At 49.1% G+C, this 16,770-nt stretch overlaps 5 protein-coding genes across 5 annotated transcripts; 3 read left to right on the top strand and 2 right to left on the bottom strand.

Annotated features, from left to right (window-relative positions):
- Window positions 1–458: 458 nt before the first annotated feature.
- On the top strand, window positions 459–2,068 carry GIQ15_06658 (serine proteinase; the record flags this gene model as incomplete). The annotated part of the gene is made up of 3 exons (XM_033554075.1): window positions 459–824; window positions 909–1,844; window positions 1,901–2,068. The coding sequence occupies 3 exons, from the start codon at window positions 459–461 to the stop codon at window positions 2,066–2,068; spliced, it is 1,470 nt and encodes a 489-aa protein (XP_033403590.1).
- A 793-nt stretch (window positions 2,069–2,861) lies between these two features.
- On the bottom strand, window positions 2,862–6,317 carry GIQ15_06657 (uncharacterized protein; the record flags this gene model as incomplete). The annotated part of the gene is made up of 5 exons (XM_033554074.1): window positions 2,862–4,016; window positions 4,069–4,158; window positions 4,647–6,107; window positions 6,182–6,236; window positions 6,304–6,317. 5 exons carry the CDS (start codon window positions 6,315–6,317, stop codon window positions 2,862–2,864), a joined length of 2,775 nt encoding a protein of 924 aa, XP_033403589.1.
- A 3,807-nt stretch (window positions 6,318–10,124) lies between these two features.
- Window positions 10,125–11,204, top strand: GIQ15_06656 (uncharacterized protein; the record flags this gene model as incomplete). The annotated part of the gene is made up of 1 exon (XM_033554073.1): window positions 10,125–11,204. The coding sequence occupies one exon, from the start codon at window positions 10,125–10,127 to the stop codon at window positions 11,202–11,204; it is 1,080 nt and encodes a 359-aa protein (XP_033403588.1).
- A 2,193-nt stretch (window positions 11,205–13,397) lies between these two features.
- Window positions 13,398–14,147, top strand: GIQ15_06655 (phospholipase/Carboxylesterase superfamily protein; the record flags this gene model as incomplete). Its single annotated transcript, XM_033554072.1, has 1 exon — window positions 13,398–14,147. The coding sequence occupies one exon, from the start codon at window positions 13,398–13,400 to the stop codon at window positions 14,145–14,147; it is 750 nt and encodes a 249-aa protein (XP_033403587.1).
- A 95-nt stretch (window positions 14,148–14,242) lies between these two features.
- On the bottom strand, window positions 14,243–16,231 carry GIQ15_06654 (uncharacterized protein; the record flags this gene model as incomplete). The annotated part of the gene is made up of 3 exons (XM_033554071.1): window positions 14,243–15,519; window positions 15,705–15,824; window positions 15,913–16,231. 3 exons carry the CDS (start codon window positions 16,229–16,231, stop codon window positions 14,243–14,245), a joined length of 1,716 nt encoding a protein of 571 aa, XP_033403586.1.
- Window positions 16,232–16,770: the final 539 nt, after the last annotated feature.

Here is a 16,770-nt window from a genome sequence, read left to right as displayed (position 1 = left end):
CCCGGTGTCCAGACGTAGTACGAGATGCACTGCGCTCTTCCTCTCCGTCTTCATCACCATCACCATGTACGGAATACTTGTACTCAGCCAGGACTATGATATACCTGTCGTAAGTGTAAAGTCGTGTGAGGTCAAAATGGGGCTGGGGCAACGTGACCACCGCTGAACTTACATAATCCACTTGAGGTGGACATGTGACGTGATAGATGAGTCAGCATGGGGTTCTTACATCATCCGCGCCGAACCCCGGCCAAGCTCCCTCTTGCTCGTCATCCCAACATCACCTCCTCTTCCTCTTCCTCTTCCTCTCTTCCTCTTCCTCTTCCTCTCTTCCTCTCCATCTTCCTTTCACTTCACTCATCAGCCTGTTCTCGCCGTCTTCCCTACTGTCTGCTGTGTCTATCACCTCCCGAGCTTCCCATCTTTATCCCACTGCTTGATCTGCCCTTGTCGTCGCCATGAAGGGCCTTCTCAGCCTCTCGGTGCTGCCGCTGCTGGCATCCGCCTCTCCCATGATCGTTGACTCCATCCACAAAGATGCTGCCCCCATCCTCTCCTCTACAAATGCCAAAGACATTCCAGATTCCTACATAGTCGTCTTTAAGAAGGGCGTTTCCTCCACCTCAGCTCTAGCTCACCAGAGCTGGGTCCAGGACATCCACACCTCCATCGAGTCGAAGCGTATGAAGAAACGCAACCAGTTCACATTCAAGAACGAAGCTTTCGATGGCCTGAAGCACACCTTTGACATTGCCGGTGGCCTTGTTGGCTACTCTGGTCACTTCGATGAGGAGGTCATCGAGCAAGTCCGCAGACACCCTGACGTAAGTAACCGCCGAGCAGGCTGAAGCTAGTTAGCACAGCTCCCAGCCACACCGTTTTTGGCTTGCATACTAACCGGAACATAGGTTGAATACATCGAGCGAGACTCCGAGGTCCACACCTTGGGAGCTGTCACCGAGTCCAGTGCTCCTTGGGGCTTGGCTCGTATCTCTCACCGTGAGAAGCTCAACTTCGGCACATTCAACAAATACATATATGCCGCCGACGGTGGTGAGGGTGTCGACGCCTACATCATCGACACCGGCACCAACGTCCAGCACGTTGACTTCGAGGGCCGTGCCAGCTGGGGCAAGACTATCCCAGAGAACGATGACGACTTCGACGGTAACGGTCACGGAACTCACTGCTCTGGCACCGTTGCCGGAAAGAAATACGGTGTTGCCAAGAAGGCACACGTCCATGCCGTCAAGGTCTTGAGAACCAGCGGTTCTGGTACCATGTCTGACGTTGTCAAGGGTGTCCAATGGGCAGCTGAGAGCCACTTGAAGCAGGTCGGTGAGGCCAAGAAGGGCTCCCGAAAGGGCTTCAAGGGAAGTGTTGCCAACATGAGTTTGGGAGGCGGCAAGTCTGTCACCTTGGACCGTGTTGTCGACCAAGCTGTCGCTGTTGGAATGCACTTCGCCGTTGCTGCTGGTAACGACAACGCTGATGCCTGCAACTACTCCCCTGCTGCTTCCGAGAACTCCATCACCGTCGGTGCCTCAACCCTTGCTGATGAGCGTGCCTACTTCTCCAACTTCGGTAAATGCACTGACATCTTCGGCCCTGGCTTGAACATCCAGTCTACCTGGATCGGAAGCAAGCACGCCGTTAACACCATCTCTGGAACCTCCATGGCCTCCCCTCACATCTGTGGTCTACTGGCCTACTTCCTCTCTCTCCAGCCAGCCTCTGACTCTGCTTTCGCCGTTGCTGAAATCACCCCAGCTGAGATGAAGGCCAACATGATCTCCATCGCCACCAAGAACATCCTCACCGATATCCCAGCAGACACTCCCAACGTAAGTATCCTTCGTACAACGTCTACTTAGCACCTACTAACACACTTCTCTTATAGCTCCTCGCATGGAACGGTGGTGGCTCTGACAACTACAAGGAGATCATCGGAGGCAAGGAGAACTCCACCAAGGGTAGCTCCACCACCCTCACCGAGAAGCTCGAGAAATTGGCCGAGGAAGGCCTCACTGCAATCTACAACGAGCTCAAAGACGCCGTGGTTGTATAGACGTTGTATAGATCTGTTCTATATAAATACCCCGCTCCTGGCAATGTTGCAAGTGACAACGCATAGCCAGCCGGCCCTGTACGCGCATTACGTCGTTCCATCATCTGGAACGACACCCAACGCGCGCATACACGAATTTGACTAATGGTACCCTTGAATCTCTCAGCCTTGGCGCAGACGACATTGTTTTGTTTATCTTTTCTTTGGGTGTGATACTACTACGTACTGCTTTTCCCTCTCGGCTTTGGATCAGGGGACAGATTTCCTTTTTCTTCTACAACCTTGTATGCTTTATCCTTACTTGCATCGCATGATTCCGTTCGTTCCAGGGCTGCTCTTGTTCTTGTCATGTTATCATTAGCTGTTTTCGGCCTCCTTCCCTCCAGGCGCATAGATAGTTCGTGCGATTATTCGCCGTATGCCACACTCCTGAGAGACTAAGCGTATATCAAAGCCGTTAGATAAAGCGACACATTAGACAATGCAAGTCATACATCTACGCGAACTCGGTGCTACTTTTCTTGTTCAAGTTCCTTGTTTTGGGTTACACTACACTCGGGGCTCGGGATGGGTGTAACCCCCTGCCATGGTGGGAAGCTATCGCACAACGTCTCCAGCTGACATGCTGCTTCAAGGGTTCGGCAGGGTTGAGTTCCTGCGATCTACATGTGCTATGCGCGATTATACATATGAGCTACACCGAAAGGCGAGTTTAAAAAATACTGATCACACTACCATTTCTGCGTTTATTTTGCCTCTTTGAGCCCGTGAAATGTATGACTGTAAAGTAGATCTACCTCCCGTGACGTCGTGAGCCCCCATAATTACCTGAATTACACGGGTCACCAAGCATACTCTTCCCTTTATCGTGAGACGCAGATTGATCAGACTCTTCTGATATCTGACCGCCGTATTCTTCCCCATTAGATTCGTTCTCGTCTTCCTCTTCCTCCTCCTCCTCATCCTCGTCAGTACTAGTAGAATTATTTCGCTGTTCTTTACCATCATCATCAATCATACCAGGTCGTTTCTTTCGTTCAAAGTCCTGCGCATGCGCGTTGGCTAACATACTGCCCACTCGAGCCAGCGTTCCGCTAGGAGGGCCATTATCTTCGCGCGAGAAGCGTCTACGCCGAAGCGAGCTAGTGGTATCTGCGCCTTCCCCGTTCTCAAGATCAGGCATAAGTGTCGAGTTATCGCCCGTGAGAGCTGTGGTTTTACCCGTTGACAGGCGGCCAAGGGGGTGAGGAGGCGAGGGTTTAGCTGGGCCTTGCGTATATGTGGTGGATGCTGGGGGGATGGAAGGAAGAGCTTCTTCGTCAGACTGTGTGACTGACATATCATATGGCAGTGGAATGTCTCTTGAAGCTCGAAACCGGCCGACGTTGGTGCAATGCTCGTTCTCGACACGGAAGATAGTCCATATTCCTCTGCGGAATACTTCGGATAGCGAAACGGCAAAACTTAGCACCGCCGAGTGCTGGATGTCGTTTATAAATATCGCATATAAGATCCAGTTAAATCGCAGTATGGGATCGATTGCCATGGCGGCGTAGTATACCCATCGACGTCGGAAGCCGAGGAAATCACGTAAATACGGGTTCTTAGAGTAAGGGTTGCATAGACTCCAGTCCATAGCCAAGTCCCAGACAGACGAGTAGATGGCGTTGAGACACGCAAAGGTAATGAATATAGCTCTTAGAGTATCCGACTTGTCAATCCGGTATAAGCTGAGAGTTAGGTAGTAAAGGATTGAAAAGGAGTATTTGCCAAAGTTGACTAGGTGGGGAAAGGCGTTGCGGGTATCGTAATATCGGCGAAGACACTGAAAGCCACGCCATATTGAAGGTACCGTAGTAACGAACCCAAGTGCGCGGGAGTGAGAGGAATTGCACATGGGTGGGTCGCCCCATTTATTTGCGTATAGACAAAAGAAGAGTGCGATATTCTGTATTACGAGATGTTAGCTTGTGCCTTAGCTGTGTTTCGATTGTACTTACCCCCATGGCGTACGTCTGTGAGCAATACATGTCCCCCAGAAAGAAGTCTCTGAATTCCACAGGATAGAGCCCTGCAAGGAGTAATCTCCACTATACGACTGTTAATCCTTGAAGATCATATGCAATGGGGATAAGAGGTAAACTCACATTAGAATATGCCCACCAAAGCCTGCTCCGGTAGTATAAAATGCGGGCAGGGAAAAATAACGTAATGACCGTGAGCCCGATCAAAATAACCGGCCAGTATATATATAAGGCATTTACCCAGCGAAAGTTTAACCACATGAACAATCCTAGGAGAAGACTAAAGAAGCACGGTAACTAGATAATTATCAGCACTATTACAAGTATTGCGTTTTTTTATAGTCACTTACCTCTGAAAGCTGGCGCCAATCCAAAACATGGCGGGTATCATATTCAAAAACAAAAATATAATTTATCTTAGACACGGTCCAGACTCTACAGTCTAGGCAGAAGAAGAAGAAATGGACAAGGATAAGAAAGTATCCCCCATATATCTAGCGTAATGGATGTGTTAGAATCGTATATCCGGCAATAAGGGTTTTGGGTGGCCATACCTGAAGAAGATAGCTGGTTTCGATCTTCCTGCCGAGATCATCATCTACTAGATGTTCAACAGCATGGGAAAGTCCCTGGGCAGCAAAAACAAGACCAGCAGCAAGTAGCAACCCGCTACGGAACGAATTCTGGGAGTAATCCGCTGATCTCATCGCTTTCCCTCGTAGTTTACGGGTAGCCACTTTGCGGTTCCCTCGCTCAAAGTATCGAGCATACAGGTCTTCAACCGCAACAAGATGGTTCTCGACAACATCACTTTGAACGAACCATGCTTTATTGACCTTTTCAGTCATATACCTGCCCGTCGGCCGAGAGTATGACATCTTGTCATATTTTTTGTTCATCTTCCGGAAAGCCTTTCTGTTCAAGTCTGCATAGGATTTAAGCAGCTCTAGGCCACGGTAAAACTCCAAGAGGGCGAGTTTAAGTTTCCTTTTTGCGGAGTTGTAAGGTACACCTTGGTAGTCCGGGCGAGTTACGAAATCTCTCTGTTCGTCGGCCATTGCCCTCGGAACCGGGCCTCTGGGTGTTGCCAGTTGTGTCATTGCCTTTGTAGTCTTCCCCATATGGGATCTACTGCTACGAGTTAGTGGCCTGGTCCAGTTAGCGGCAGTCTGGGCGACTGGGGCTTTGGGAACGTGGGAGTTTCCATTAGCTTCAGATTTGAGACGGTCCTTCTTCATCCTAAGCTCTTCCATGCGAGTGTCGCGCATGACATGGAGCTGGTCTCTAAGCACGTTCAGTCGATTTGTCGATTCGTCTTCCTTTAACTTGTAAAATGCTTCGATTTTTGCGAGCTCCTTGTCCATAAAGGCAAAGAATTCAGTTTCCTTAGTCCTCAGCTCGGCCAGAGCTTGTTCATGCGCGGGGACTTGGGCTTTGGAAGGCTCGTATTCTGGATAGGACGAGAAGATCCGGTGTATAAACGAAGGTCTCGGCCCAGGTGTTCCAACAGTAGGCCTCCGATCTCCAATCTGTTTTCGCGCCTGCCCTCGTCGAGATTGCGCACTTTGCCCCCGCTTAGGGTTCGTCTGTGTGTTTGTACTAGCTGCTGGAAGGTCATCTTTGTGTAAAGTGGCAGATTCGTTGCGAGGAGTAAAGTATGTGTCGTCCGGGTCGATGGCGGGCTCTGGAAGCTTCAGTGACGCAGGAACTAAGGATGGTGAGGCATTCCGGCTTGCCCGTGGCGGGACAATACTGCCATATCCCTCTGCCTGATCGAATCGAGATGCCGGAGTTCGAAGAGGCGACCGTTCTGGCGCATCCAAGTTGGCGGAATCACCGACATGACGCTGTGTTACATTGCCGAGCCCAGCTATCTCAGTCGGTGTCAGCGGGAACTGAAGGGAATCTCGACGTGTCGTGCTGAGTTGACTGAATCTTCGTCTTCCGGGGGTCCATGATGCCTGTTCGACATGTCTAAGAGCTCTCGCGATGGCCTTGACTTTTTTCTTCCCGCTCTATAAAAAATAGTTCCGATAAGGGTTAGCTGGTGATCGGCATTGTCGTAGGATTGCTTGGTCTTATAGCTTACCTTGTAGTTTAGATACTTCGCCCGCCATTCAGGAACCAGCTCCCGTTCAAGGTCTCTATTCGTACATGGTCAGTCCAACGGGTATCCAAGTATTTATACAAGGTGGGAAGCCGTGGTCTTACTTTGCAAACTTCATTCTCTCGTGTGTCTCTAGATAGATTCATTGCAGACTGCCGGTGGACAAACTGTGTCTCGACGTCATTTGCCATTGATCGCCTGTGAGGTGAAATACTGGAGCCTCGAAGCCGCGAGCTTGCATCGATATATATATACAAATATCGATCCCGGCCAGTAATTTGATTTCTCAAAGTGGGCGCGAAACCGGCTTGGGCATGACCCCACGTGTCTGCTGAGTCATCAGAAAGAAGCAACGACAAAAGAAGCAAGTCCAACCTCGCTCCATCCTTTTGCTTTTCGTCGTCGACAGAACAACTTGTCAAGAGACGGCAAAGACTCAACGACAGGCTGAGAAGACGGATGGGACGAGACGGAAGAGATGGAACAGGGCATGGGTCACAGACGGGATGGACGCGGGTAGACGACCTGGCGCTGCTGTTTGGTCGGCAGGATGCATCACACAGATGCCGTACTAACGGTTGTGATTGGCGTGACAACAAACGCCTTGCCCCTGCAAGAGAGCTAGCATCGCGTCATGGGCTCTAGAACTGCTGAGGGGGCGATGCGAGGACGATTTGAAGACGAAAAGAGGGATACGATCTCGCCTCCACGGAGCAGACCGTTCTGCAGGCTTGAACGATTGGGCGAGCCTCTGTTTGCCGGGAAACATCTGTTCGTATCGTGTTCCTGGACCGCTGTACAACCGGAGCTCTCTATTTGCCAGCAACTCTTCAGTCGTGTGATTGCTCGCCTGCCAATCAGGTTACAACCCGTACGAACTGCAGGCATATTGAATGCCCTTGCAGCCACCACGCGAGGGAGTGACACTATGAAACTGACGCTAAGTTGGACGAATTAGGTTGCCGTTCTCCTCCCGTCGTGTGCTCTCGATGCCGACATCCCGCAGAGGCCCCTGCTAGACGGTGATCACACTTGATCTTAATGAAGATTAAATTTGCTAACCCTTGCGAAGTATGTACACTATGAAAGCTACTACTAGCTTTTCAAGCCCAGCATAAACATGTTTAATTGTCATCATCCAACTACATCAATCATGGCTAACCTATGGCCTGGTTTCTTGAGCGTCGCATTGCTTAAATAGTGACGTGGAGATGGTAAGGAGTATAGGCCGGCAGCCAATACTGAGACATTTCTGAGCAAGGCCGACGCAAATCTCAATCCGTCATAGTTATTTACATCATCAAACCTATATCTCCGAGGGACCTGTTGCGTTGACCACTCCGGCTTGGAAAGAAAGTCGGTGAGAAAGCATAGCAAGAGCAAAAAGGAATGTTTTGAAGAGGGGTCCGGGATGCCTTTACAAGCGAGCCTTCTCCTAGGATGCATAGGTGCCTATCTATACTTGGGGCAAGTCAAAGTAGCATCTGTTTACGTTTCTTTTTCGGTAGATAGTTCCACCACACTGCCGCCTGTGTCGTGGCACATCCCTATCGTTCCGTGAGGAGGCCCAATTCGAACCTGAACGGTTCGGCGGAGTATAAGGATACTTAGACCGGCACATAGATGCCGTACTTCTCGTAATCGAAGTGTTCCAGGTTAGGTATGCTTTCAGCCCAGCCATCGTCTATCTTTCCTAGCTGCCAGTCGTCTCAGACCTCGAACATCCCCGACCTCCCGGCCAGCACATCCTTCTCTCTCGCTTGATTTCGACCGCTACATCTGGATGCGGAACCCAGACAACTCTCCTCCCCGCCCGTCTTCCAGCCTCTACCCCAGCTACGCTATCTTCGAAAACCAAACATTCGTTTGGCAGGATTGCTTTTTCGCCGGGTTCAACCGCAGAGTTCAAACACCTGCAATGCGACCAAATATATGTCAGGTGCTGGTTTTCCGTGGGCCTTTGGCACCGGGGGGTCATATACAAACCCATTAAACCGTACTACCGGTGCTGCGCCTTTAAACGCAGGCTATAAGATAGCTCTTGTTCTTTTATATAACGTATGCCTTTGCTTATCAAGGTTTATTTATTAGTATTTAGTTAAAACTATTTGTTATTTTAGAATAGTTAGCTTTTATCCTTAGTAGAGAAATACTAAAGAATTTTGGTCTATAGAGTAGGATTTTCTTGAACCAAAAAGCAACATTACTTAATAGCTACAATAGTTGGCGTTCGACAAGTTGACAGGTTTGTAAGGCGTTCTCCCTGCATTATCTGCGTTGAATATAGCATCTCCCCGCGTTATCAGTGTTGAATGCAGTATCTCCCTCTTCTCCTTGTTCTTCCTATTCTCCTGACGATTTTGGGGAGGTATATGTGCTTAGGAGTATGTTCTTGGGAGTAGGATATACCGCATTATCTATATTGAATACAGTATCTCCCTCTGCCCCTGTTGTGTCATTGACGTTTGTCGAACTAAAATCAAGTATTAGTTTGCCGACATCTTCATCCCAGAAGTCTGAAAGCCGCCCTGCCCATTAGTATGTTTCTTCTTGTTCTTCCTCTTCTCCTAACGATTTTGGGGAGGTATATATGCTTGGGAGTATGTGCTTGGGAGTAGGAGATACTGCATTATCTGTGTTGAAGATAGCAACCCTCGACGCGTTCTATATTCCAGTTAGTAGGATATTATTTTCGCTACTATGGAAGATATATTAGCCATTTCATACATACTAGTATGGGGTCTGCGTTGATGAACTATCAGCACGGAATTATACTATATATAGTACTAATGGCTACCAGAGTAACATCTGTAATCCTAACCCGGCGATAACATGGCCCTCCCAGGCTTGCATTTTGCTTGATTCTACTTATTTTTATTTTTTTATTTTATTTTTGATTCAGTGGTGCGTTATAATAGGCCGTCTAAGGGAGAAAAGAGGGAAAAGAAGAGTATGAAATCGACAGCATGAGATAAAGTCGGAGACAATATTCACTATGTCTTGGGGTGCAACTCACGCCACTGATATAATCCAACCATCCGATGGGACATTAGGGCTTTTTGCGCCTTTGGTGTAGTCGTTCTGACAGATAATAAGCCTGGATAGTCGTGAATTTATCATGCACTCGTGGAGGTACTTCTATTAATGTGTTGTTAGTGAGAAGAGGAGGAGGAGGAGGAGGAGGAGGTCGGGATGTTGTGATCGGGCAAGAGACCTACCTTCTACTGGAAAGGAAAATAGGAGGAAGTCCAAGTAAAGAGGACAGGGAAAGAAGGCGAAGAGCTGTATTATTCATATTCCTCTACGCCTTTTTAGAACCATTAATATAGAAGGATAGCGCGATCCCCTGATAACCCCTTCGCCAACGCAGATTATGTTGATAGCACAAGAAATCATGGCCAAAACTCTTCCACGCTAGTCCTCACTAGATCTCTTCGCGCTTGTTTTAAGGGTCTTGGCATGAGAGTGGAGTCATCGGATGTTTACGCTAGTCCAAAGCCGGCGTGCCCTCTTCCATTTGTAGTTAGTTTCAGCCCGATAGCCGCCCGATAGTCCCACTTCGCGCCTGTTTCGGCAGTCTTGGCAAGAGAGTGGAGTCATCGCAGGCGCTAGTCCCAAACGGGGGTGTCCTCTAGAGTCGATGACCTCAGACGTTCCTGCTGCTGCCGACATATAAACATCTCGACTTCCTCCCTCTTCTTTCTCTCTCTTTCTCGTCTTCTTCTCTCGAGACTTCTTCTCTGCCCAGAAAGACATATTCTCTGCTTAGCAAGTCTCTTCCGTTAGTTTTCTGTCTCCTGTCGAAGACCGTCGCCATCCGTGCCCCTCCCAAACCCAACCGTCCCCCCCCCACCTCCCGTCAGGTTTGTGACTTATCCTCGCTCTACATGGTTGTGTATACTAACTTGTACTACGATTACGCAGAATGAGGGCTTCCATCGATCCTGAACAAGGCGACAGCCGTCTAGAGCAGTTCAAGGCGGCGTTGGATGTCTGCATCAAACAGCGCAATAATTTTCATCAAGTCGTCACGGCGTTTTCGGTCAGATACGAAGACGACGACACCGGAGCCATTTCAGACGCTGCACAATTCAAAGGGTTCGCGCAAGTATTCGGTCTAGGCAAAGTGGAAGAATGCGTCCTGAGCGCAAATGATCGCATGCCAGGCTGGACGCTGATGGGACGCCTCATGGAACATTTGAAGTCCGCAACTAAAGATTTCTCTGAGGACACACGAGGCAGGCTATTAGTGATTCTCCATTACGCCGGCCACGAGGATGACGATCCCATACGCGGCCTGCTGCTGAAACCTGCTTCTACCTCAAAACCAGCCTTCAGATTCGACATAGTGGCAGACGTTATTGAGCAATTTTCAGTAGCGTCGAACATCCCGGTCGATGTTGTGATGATACTAGACTGCTGTTTCGCTGGCGCTGCAGCGCTCGACCCTTCCCTCCGCTACCCTCTCTCGATCGGTACTTTCGAGCTGCTTGCGGCCGTCTCAGAGGACTATACCGCCCCTAGTTCCTCAGATGTCATCGTCACGCGCCGCACACTTACTGCAAAGTTGGCAAGGGCAGCCGCAGAGGCGCGAGGACAGTTAGAGTCCGTCGACTTTGCGGAACTTCTCACCCGCTCGCACAATCTATCTCATGCGAAGTTCCCAGTGCACAAACTCCTCAGCGGCTCCACTTCAATTCGTCTGCGATTCCCCAGGCACACAGAGTCCTCCCCAGCCTTCGGTCCTCATCTCGAGCCGGCGCATGAGCACAACACATACAAAGTCATCATGTCCTGTCATCTTCCAGAAGAGCCTGGTTCCACGGCGCTGGCAGATTTTTTTGTGTGGATCGAGAGTCTTGATCATACCCTCGGCATCCGCGTGGACTCGATGTACAAAACTCAGTCCACTGGACTCATAATCTCCGCGCCTTACTCAATCTTCGTCACCCTTAAAACCCTCGTCGGCGCCAAACTGATTTTCGGTGCAGGACAACTTACTTAACTAAATCGACTTGCTGACATCCAACCCACCTTCTCGTCCCCGGCCTGACTTCAGTAAAGAGAATAAACTACCGGCGAGCGCGACATATCAACCGGCCGCGTCAAAATAGCTTCTGCATACTTATGGAGTAACTGTCTAGAACCCACTTGTACAATATCAGTTTTCAGTATATTTAGCTAATAGTATAATTATAACTACGATTAAGTGGTATTATGGCATTGGACCGTCGTTTTCTTAGTACGGCGGACTATGCCCATGCGCGTCTATTCTCCTTGTCTTGATCTATAAATATAGAATTCTAACTCTATCTAGAAAGTTTATTTTGTACTAAATAGTCTTTACTTTGTTTCGACAATAATAATAAGCTCTAAACACAAAATTATCATTGTAAGCGGTGAGTTGACTGTCGAAGCTGTTTAGAAGGGGTGTGTGGATAGCCGGAAAGGTGTGACTGTATCACTTGGCGGTGGCCTAGTTATTTAACTAATTTAAGTGTAAAATAACGATATGTGACGTTAATATCCAATATCATATCACAGGTGCTCTTTTTTTAATAAACAACGTAAGAAGAAGGCGTTTGGTGATAGTGGCAGCTGTCGTATCGGTCGCAGCCGGCCTTAGTTATCACCACCCACTGGCTGTCAACTCGCGTTCGGAGGCGTCGTTATTGCCAGCGCCGGCACCCGTGACGCGAAACTGCAATATCTCGAACGCCGCGACGAGCTTTGAAGTCGCACTTGATACGTTAAGTAAAGCTAAGAAATCCTCAGAATGGTTAAACTACCATCCTAATATGGTGTATAATTAGGGCTCAGGTTCTCTTCGCGTCTTACGAGTCCCCATCTTCTTTAATTCCTATCGCTGCGAGGGAGGTGCAAAAATGCCCCGAGGCAAACGGCGCTCAAAGCTCGCCCGTGAGCAACCAAAGAAATCTCTACTCTCAAAGACCGCCGGCAAGCAACCAAGGAAGTCTCTACTTCGGTGCTCGGCACTTACACATTCCTTCGAAGCATGCAAAAACCGCGCGACTGTCTCACCGGTCGTGAACGGGCTCCCGGTCTGCTGGGCTCATCGAACTCTCGGCCGCACGGTAACCTCCTGCCAGGCAGTGCTCAGCAACAATCGCAAATGCCTTAAGAAGATTCCCTGGTCCGAAAGGCGACAGGTCTGTCGTGAACATGTGGATTTTCCCTTGCCGTGCCACATAATGAAGCTTCCGACCGAACTTCGCCAACACATTTTTTCATATATTCTGTATGAATATCAAGGCCAATATGCTCCATACTACACATATCACAGTTTTGTGAACAGAATGTTCTTAAGTCGTCAGATTTTTGAGGAAGCAACCGATGTCCTCTATCGAAACGTGACATGCGGTATCAACTTCTACGGCAAAGATACATACATCATGGGAAGGAAATGCCGGTTAGTTCAGCCTGGTACCTGGCAGAATTTCAAACAGTTTTGCTTTAAGCTTGATCCTTTTCGATGGAGTGAGACAGCCCTCCATAGTCTTAATCTTGTTGTGGCACAGCTTCATGGTTCCAATATCAAGCTCAATCTTACTTTTGAATTATTCTGGATTCGATATTCTTACCTTCAAGAAATTGAAGCTACCTATGATACTCTATGTAGGTGCTTGGATGCTTTTCGGCCACTAGGAAGAGTGCAGGAGGCCCGAGTGACAATACAACCCGATTTGCCTGAAAGATGGACAACGCGAATACCAAGAGGGACAGAAGCCGTGGTCATTGAATCAAAATGGACAAGCTATTACGAAGAATGGGTTAGAGACATGGAGCGCGGGTGCTGTGCTTAAAGGAATATGAGGACCTTGGCCTGTCGCTCAAGGAGCTCGAAACCAGGCGTGTTTTCTACAGGGAACTGTCATCAGCAACGCGTATATGTAGTACTCCATCAGGTGCGTTGATCTTTTCATCTGGCGGCTCTTCCGTATAAGACACCAGGGTGGGCATAACCGTTCGCCGAGGGCCCGAAAACGGCCCTTGGCTGCAATCCATTGCAGTATCTAGGGATAATGGTAGAGTGGAACAGTGGTTCTTACGCTCCGAGAACTCGCCCAGTTCATATATGGATGCACTTTTAGATCAAACCTCCAAACAATACAGGATACAGCGAGATAACTATCTTCCAAGGCGAACATGACAGCGTCTATTCCGCTGACAAGATATAATGCCTCCTCTCCCTAAACAGAGCGACTTCCCACCCTCGCTGACCCTCACAATAACCCCGCCAGACTCCCCGCGATCAACAAACATCCTCATCCTCCTCCACGGGCTAGGAGATACACCAGCTCCCTTCGCCAGCTTTGCATCTGCTCTTCACTTGCCCGAAACAAGCTGTATAACCGTTCAGGCTCCGGTTCCACTGCCATTTGACCTCCCCGGCTTCCACTGGGGCGACGACATTGTCTTTGAAGCAGACTCGCTAGACCAGGATCCTGGGTTTACTCGCGCTACCCGCCTAATAGTTACCGATCTCATACGGTCAACATTGATTGATAAGCTAGGCTACAGGGCTCGTGAGATTCTCCTTTTTGGATATGCGCAAGGTGCGAGTGTAGCGCTGAGCGCGGCGTTGGAGTTTCATCGGTCTGAAGGTAGTCTAGGAGAACTGGGCGGCATCATTGCTATTGGCGGAGTTCTGCCCCTATCGGCCATCAAAGAGCAAGGGAGCAGACAGAATAAGTCACCTAGTCCGGTGCTGGTGTTGGGTGGTAATGGTGCCCAGAGTGCTGTTTCGGATGTAGGCACTCGTCGGACGAAGGAGGAGTTCGAGTACGTGGACGTCGTTCGCTGGAAGGGGAAGAGAGAAGATACCATGCCTCGGAATAGGGATGAGATGATGCCGATAATGCAGTTCTTTGCTAGACGGCTACGTAGCACTAGTGGTGTGCCTGAAGGGAGCATAGAGCTGACCTAACCCTGACTGGCCTGCGATGGAAACGTCGAGGAAGATATCTTAAACAATTCATAATCCAGTGGGTATAATTACAAGGAAGAAAAATCTCTTATCTATCATACATTTGATAAAGCCTGCTTGGCCTTGAGGATGCTCTCCTTGGCTTCCGTTTCTATCACCGGAGTCGCTGGTCTGTTTCCATCACGTACTACCATCCTCATAGAATCTTCCGTGTGCCTAAGTGCCTTGCGACCTTCTTCGCGGATTTCAGTCTCCCAGTTTTTGCGGGCCAAGTGCCATTTCTTTTGCTGTCTCCCAAGAGAGTATATCAACCCCACCACAGCAAAGGTCCCGGCTTCGGACATAGAAGTGGTGGTTGTAGAGATATAGGTCAAGGCAGATAGGGCTGAAGTTAACCCTGTAGTCGACAAGCTGAACATGACAAGGTTTTGGGCAATAGTGTGCAGGGGCATGATGGAAGATGAAGTGAGTCTATCCCGGCTTTCCGTGATTTGTGTTCGCCATGGCGAGGAATCAGAGGAGTTGGAGGACTGGCTGGGAGATTTATCCTCTGACTTTGTATTAGGTAGAGGATCTTCTTCAGCATTCGAAGAGGAACTCTGCTCTAATAACCGGGCTTGTTGGAATCGTCCACCAATCCACAAGGCCTCCTTCTCCGCCTGCACAAGCCACTGCCTCTGGAGCAGGCTCGAGCATATCATCGCAACATCGTCGACGCGCCAGAATAGCTTCCACCACACTAGACTCTGCCAGGTCTTGCAACTAAAAGCTTCATCCAATGAGCTCTGGAGCTCACCATGAGCCCTCTCCGCCCACGCAGTTATCGTGGCATCTAGCGACTCCCGTACCTCTTCAGGCACCGAACTGGCCTGTACGCCGGCTAACCCCTTTTTCTCTTCCTGCTCTATCTTAGCATCCGCCTCATTCAGCACCGAATCAAGCAAATTCCGCAGGTCAGGGGACACAGCTTGATCTGTAGCAACCGTCGAGAGCCAGTCAATAATTGGCTGAACCCCGCTGCCATCCCACCCTTCCTGGTAGGCCATCGCATTTTGGGCTGATTGGCGGAACTTATCCAGCGCCACCTCGGCACGGTCGATATCAACAAAAGAAATCTCTCCAGCTGTACTCTCGGGAGCCTTGCTCAAGCCGAGTTGAAATACGGCTCGAGTTGAACTCAGCTCGCCCTCCTTCGCCTGGCTAGCTAATTTGCTATATGCGAGTAGGCCATCGATTCCGTTTCCGCATATTATGGACCTGTGCACGGGGTACTGAATGTGCGTGTCAGGGCTTCCGGCCGTGGATGGAATGGCGATTGTAGGAACCTGCAGAGAGTCTGCAACAGAGCCATTTGATAGGGTTATATTGGTACCTAGAGATGAAATTAGAACCTCTAGATTCGCTTTCCGTAAAATGCTGGATGGTATCGAGATTGTCGGTAGTAGATTATTTGAAGACGCGACTTCAAATGTGTCTCCGTATCTATATCAAACCCCATACGTGTTAGCTCCATCTATCACATAGTTGACAGAGCGGCTAACCTTATAAGAAAACTACCGGATTCATCGATATTGCCGGAATCAAGGCGAGCTTCCCAGTCCTCTTTTGGACCTAATGGATCGGCGAGCAGTAACCGTACAAGTCTCGCAGCAGCCTGAGTGCTGCCCAACCCGAAGACTACCACACAGAGTAAGAGTTAGCTTGGATACGAAACAATTCTTTCTCTACACAAGTACGGACAACCAGAGCTCCGACAGCCACTCACCCGCAACCCGTATCACTGGATTCTCAGTCTCTATCCCCCTCTGCGCCAATTGCAGTCTACTCAAATTGACATGACTCCCAGACACATCTTTAACTTCATTTAAAGCCTTATAAAGCTCCTGGAACCGCTCCGGTATATTCTTCGTAGCATTGACGATCGATGAGCCGGGAAATGTTGATGCGGAGCGTTTGGTGGTCGTCCGTCTGGGAGCTTGTTGTACGTGGAGGTGGCGGATCTGCGAGCATGACGGGCAGAAGAAGAATCTGTTGGCTAGGACCGGCGTCCTCTTGAGGAGGGAGACATGGGATTTTGCGGGCATTGGGGTTGACGCGCGCCGAGCTGCTGGTGGTTTGGATATTCGTTGTTTCGTCGCTGGTATAAATATTTTGAAGGTTGGACCTGGTTCGAAGGCTTGGCATCCACTTTTACTACGACATCCATAAACAGCGTCCCTACAATAGTTATCTGGGTATTTACATGCCTACAGCAGCTATCCTGGGTATTCAGAATAACTAAACTACGGCTAGTCTGCGGTGAGATTATCCAGTAACTCCGTATCTCATATTGATATTGACAAGGTCGATTAAGCTAAAGGAATGAGCCGCCGTGCTATTCCACGCTTGTATCATGTATCATGGAAAAAGAATCGAACCAGTCATTTATCCCTCATTGCAAACAGATATTACTATTCCTTTTTTCTTTCTCATTTCCACTCGACATGGCAAGAATTAGAGGAGTGGTCGGTCGTGTCCACATGGAGCCGGGAATGGCTAAGCAACATCATTATCAAATCCTTCTTGTTCGTGAAAACATGTTTAGATTCCTACAGGATATGCAACTGATGCAATTATCCTAGCG

The sequence above is a fragment of the Arthroderma uncinatum genome, assembly GCF_011692745.1.
Source record: "Arthroderma uncinatum strain CBS 119779 chromosome Unknown scaffold5, whole genome shotgun sequence".
NCBI lineage: Eukaryota > Fungi > Ascomycota > Eurotiomycetes > Onygenales > Arthrodermataceae > Arthroderma > Arthroderma uncinatum.
The sequence above is the reverse complement of the archived record's forward strand: the minus strand, read 5'-3'. Positions and strand labels throughout refer to the sequence as shown.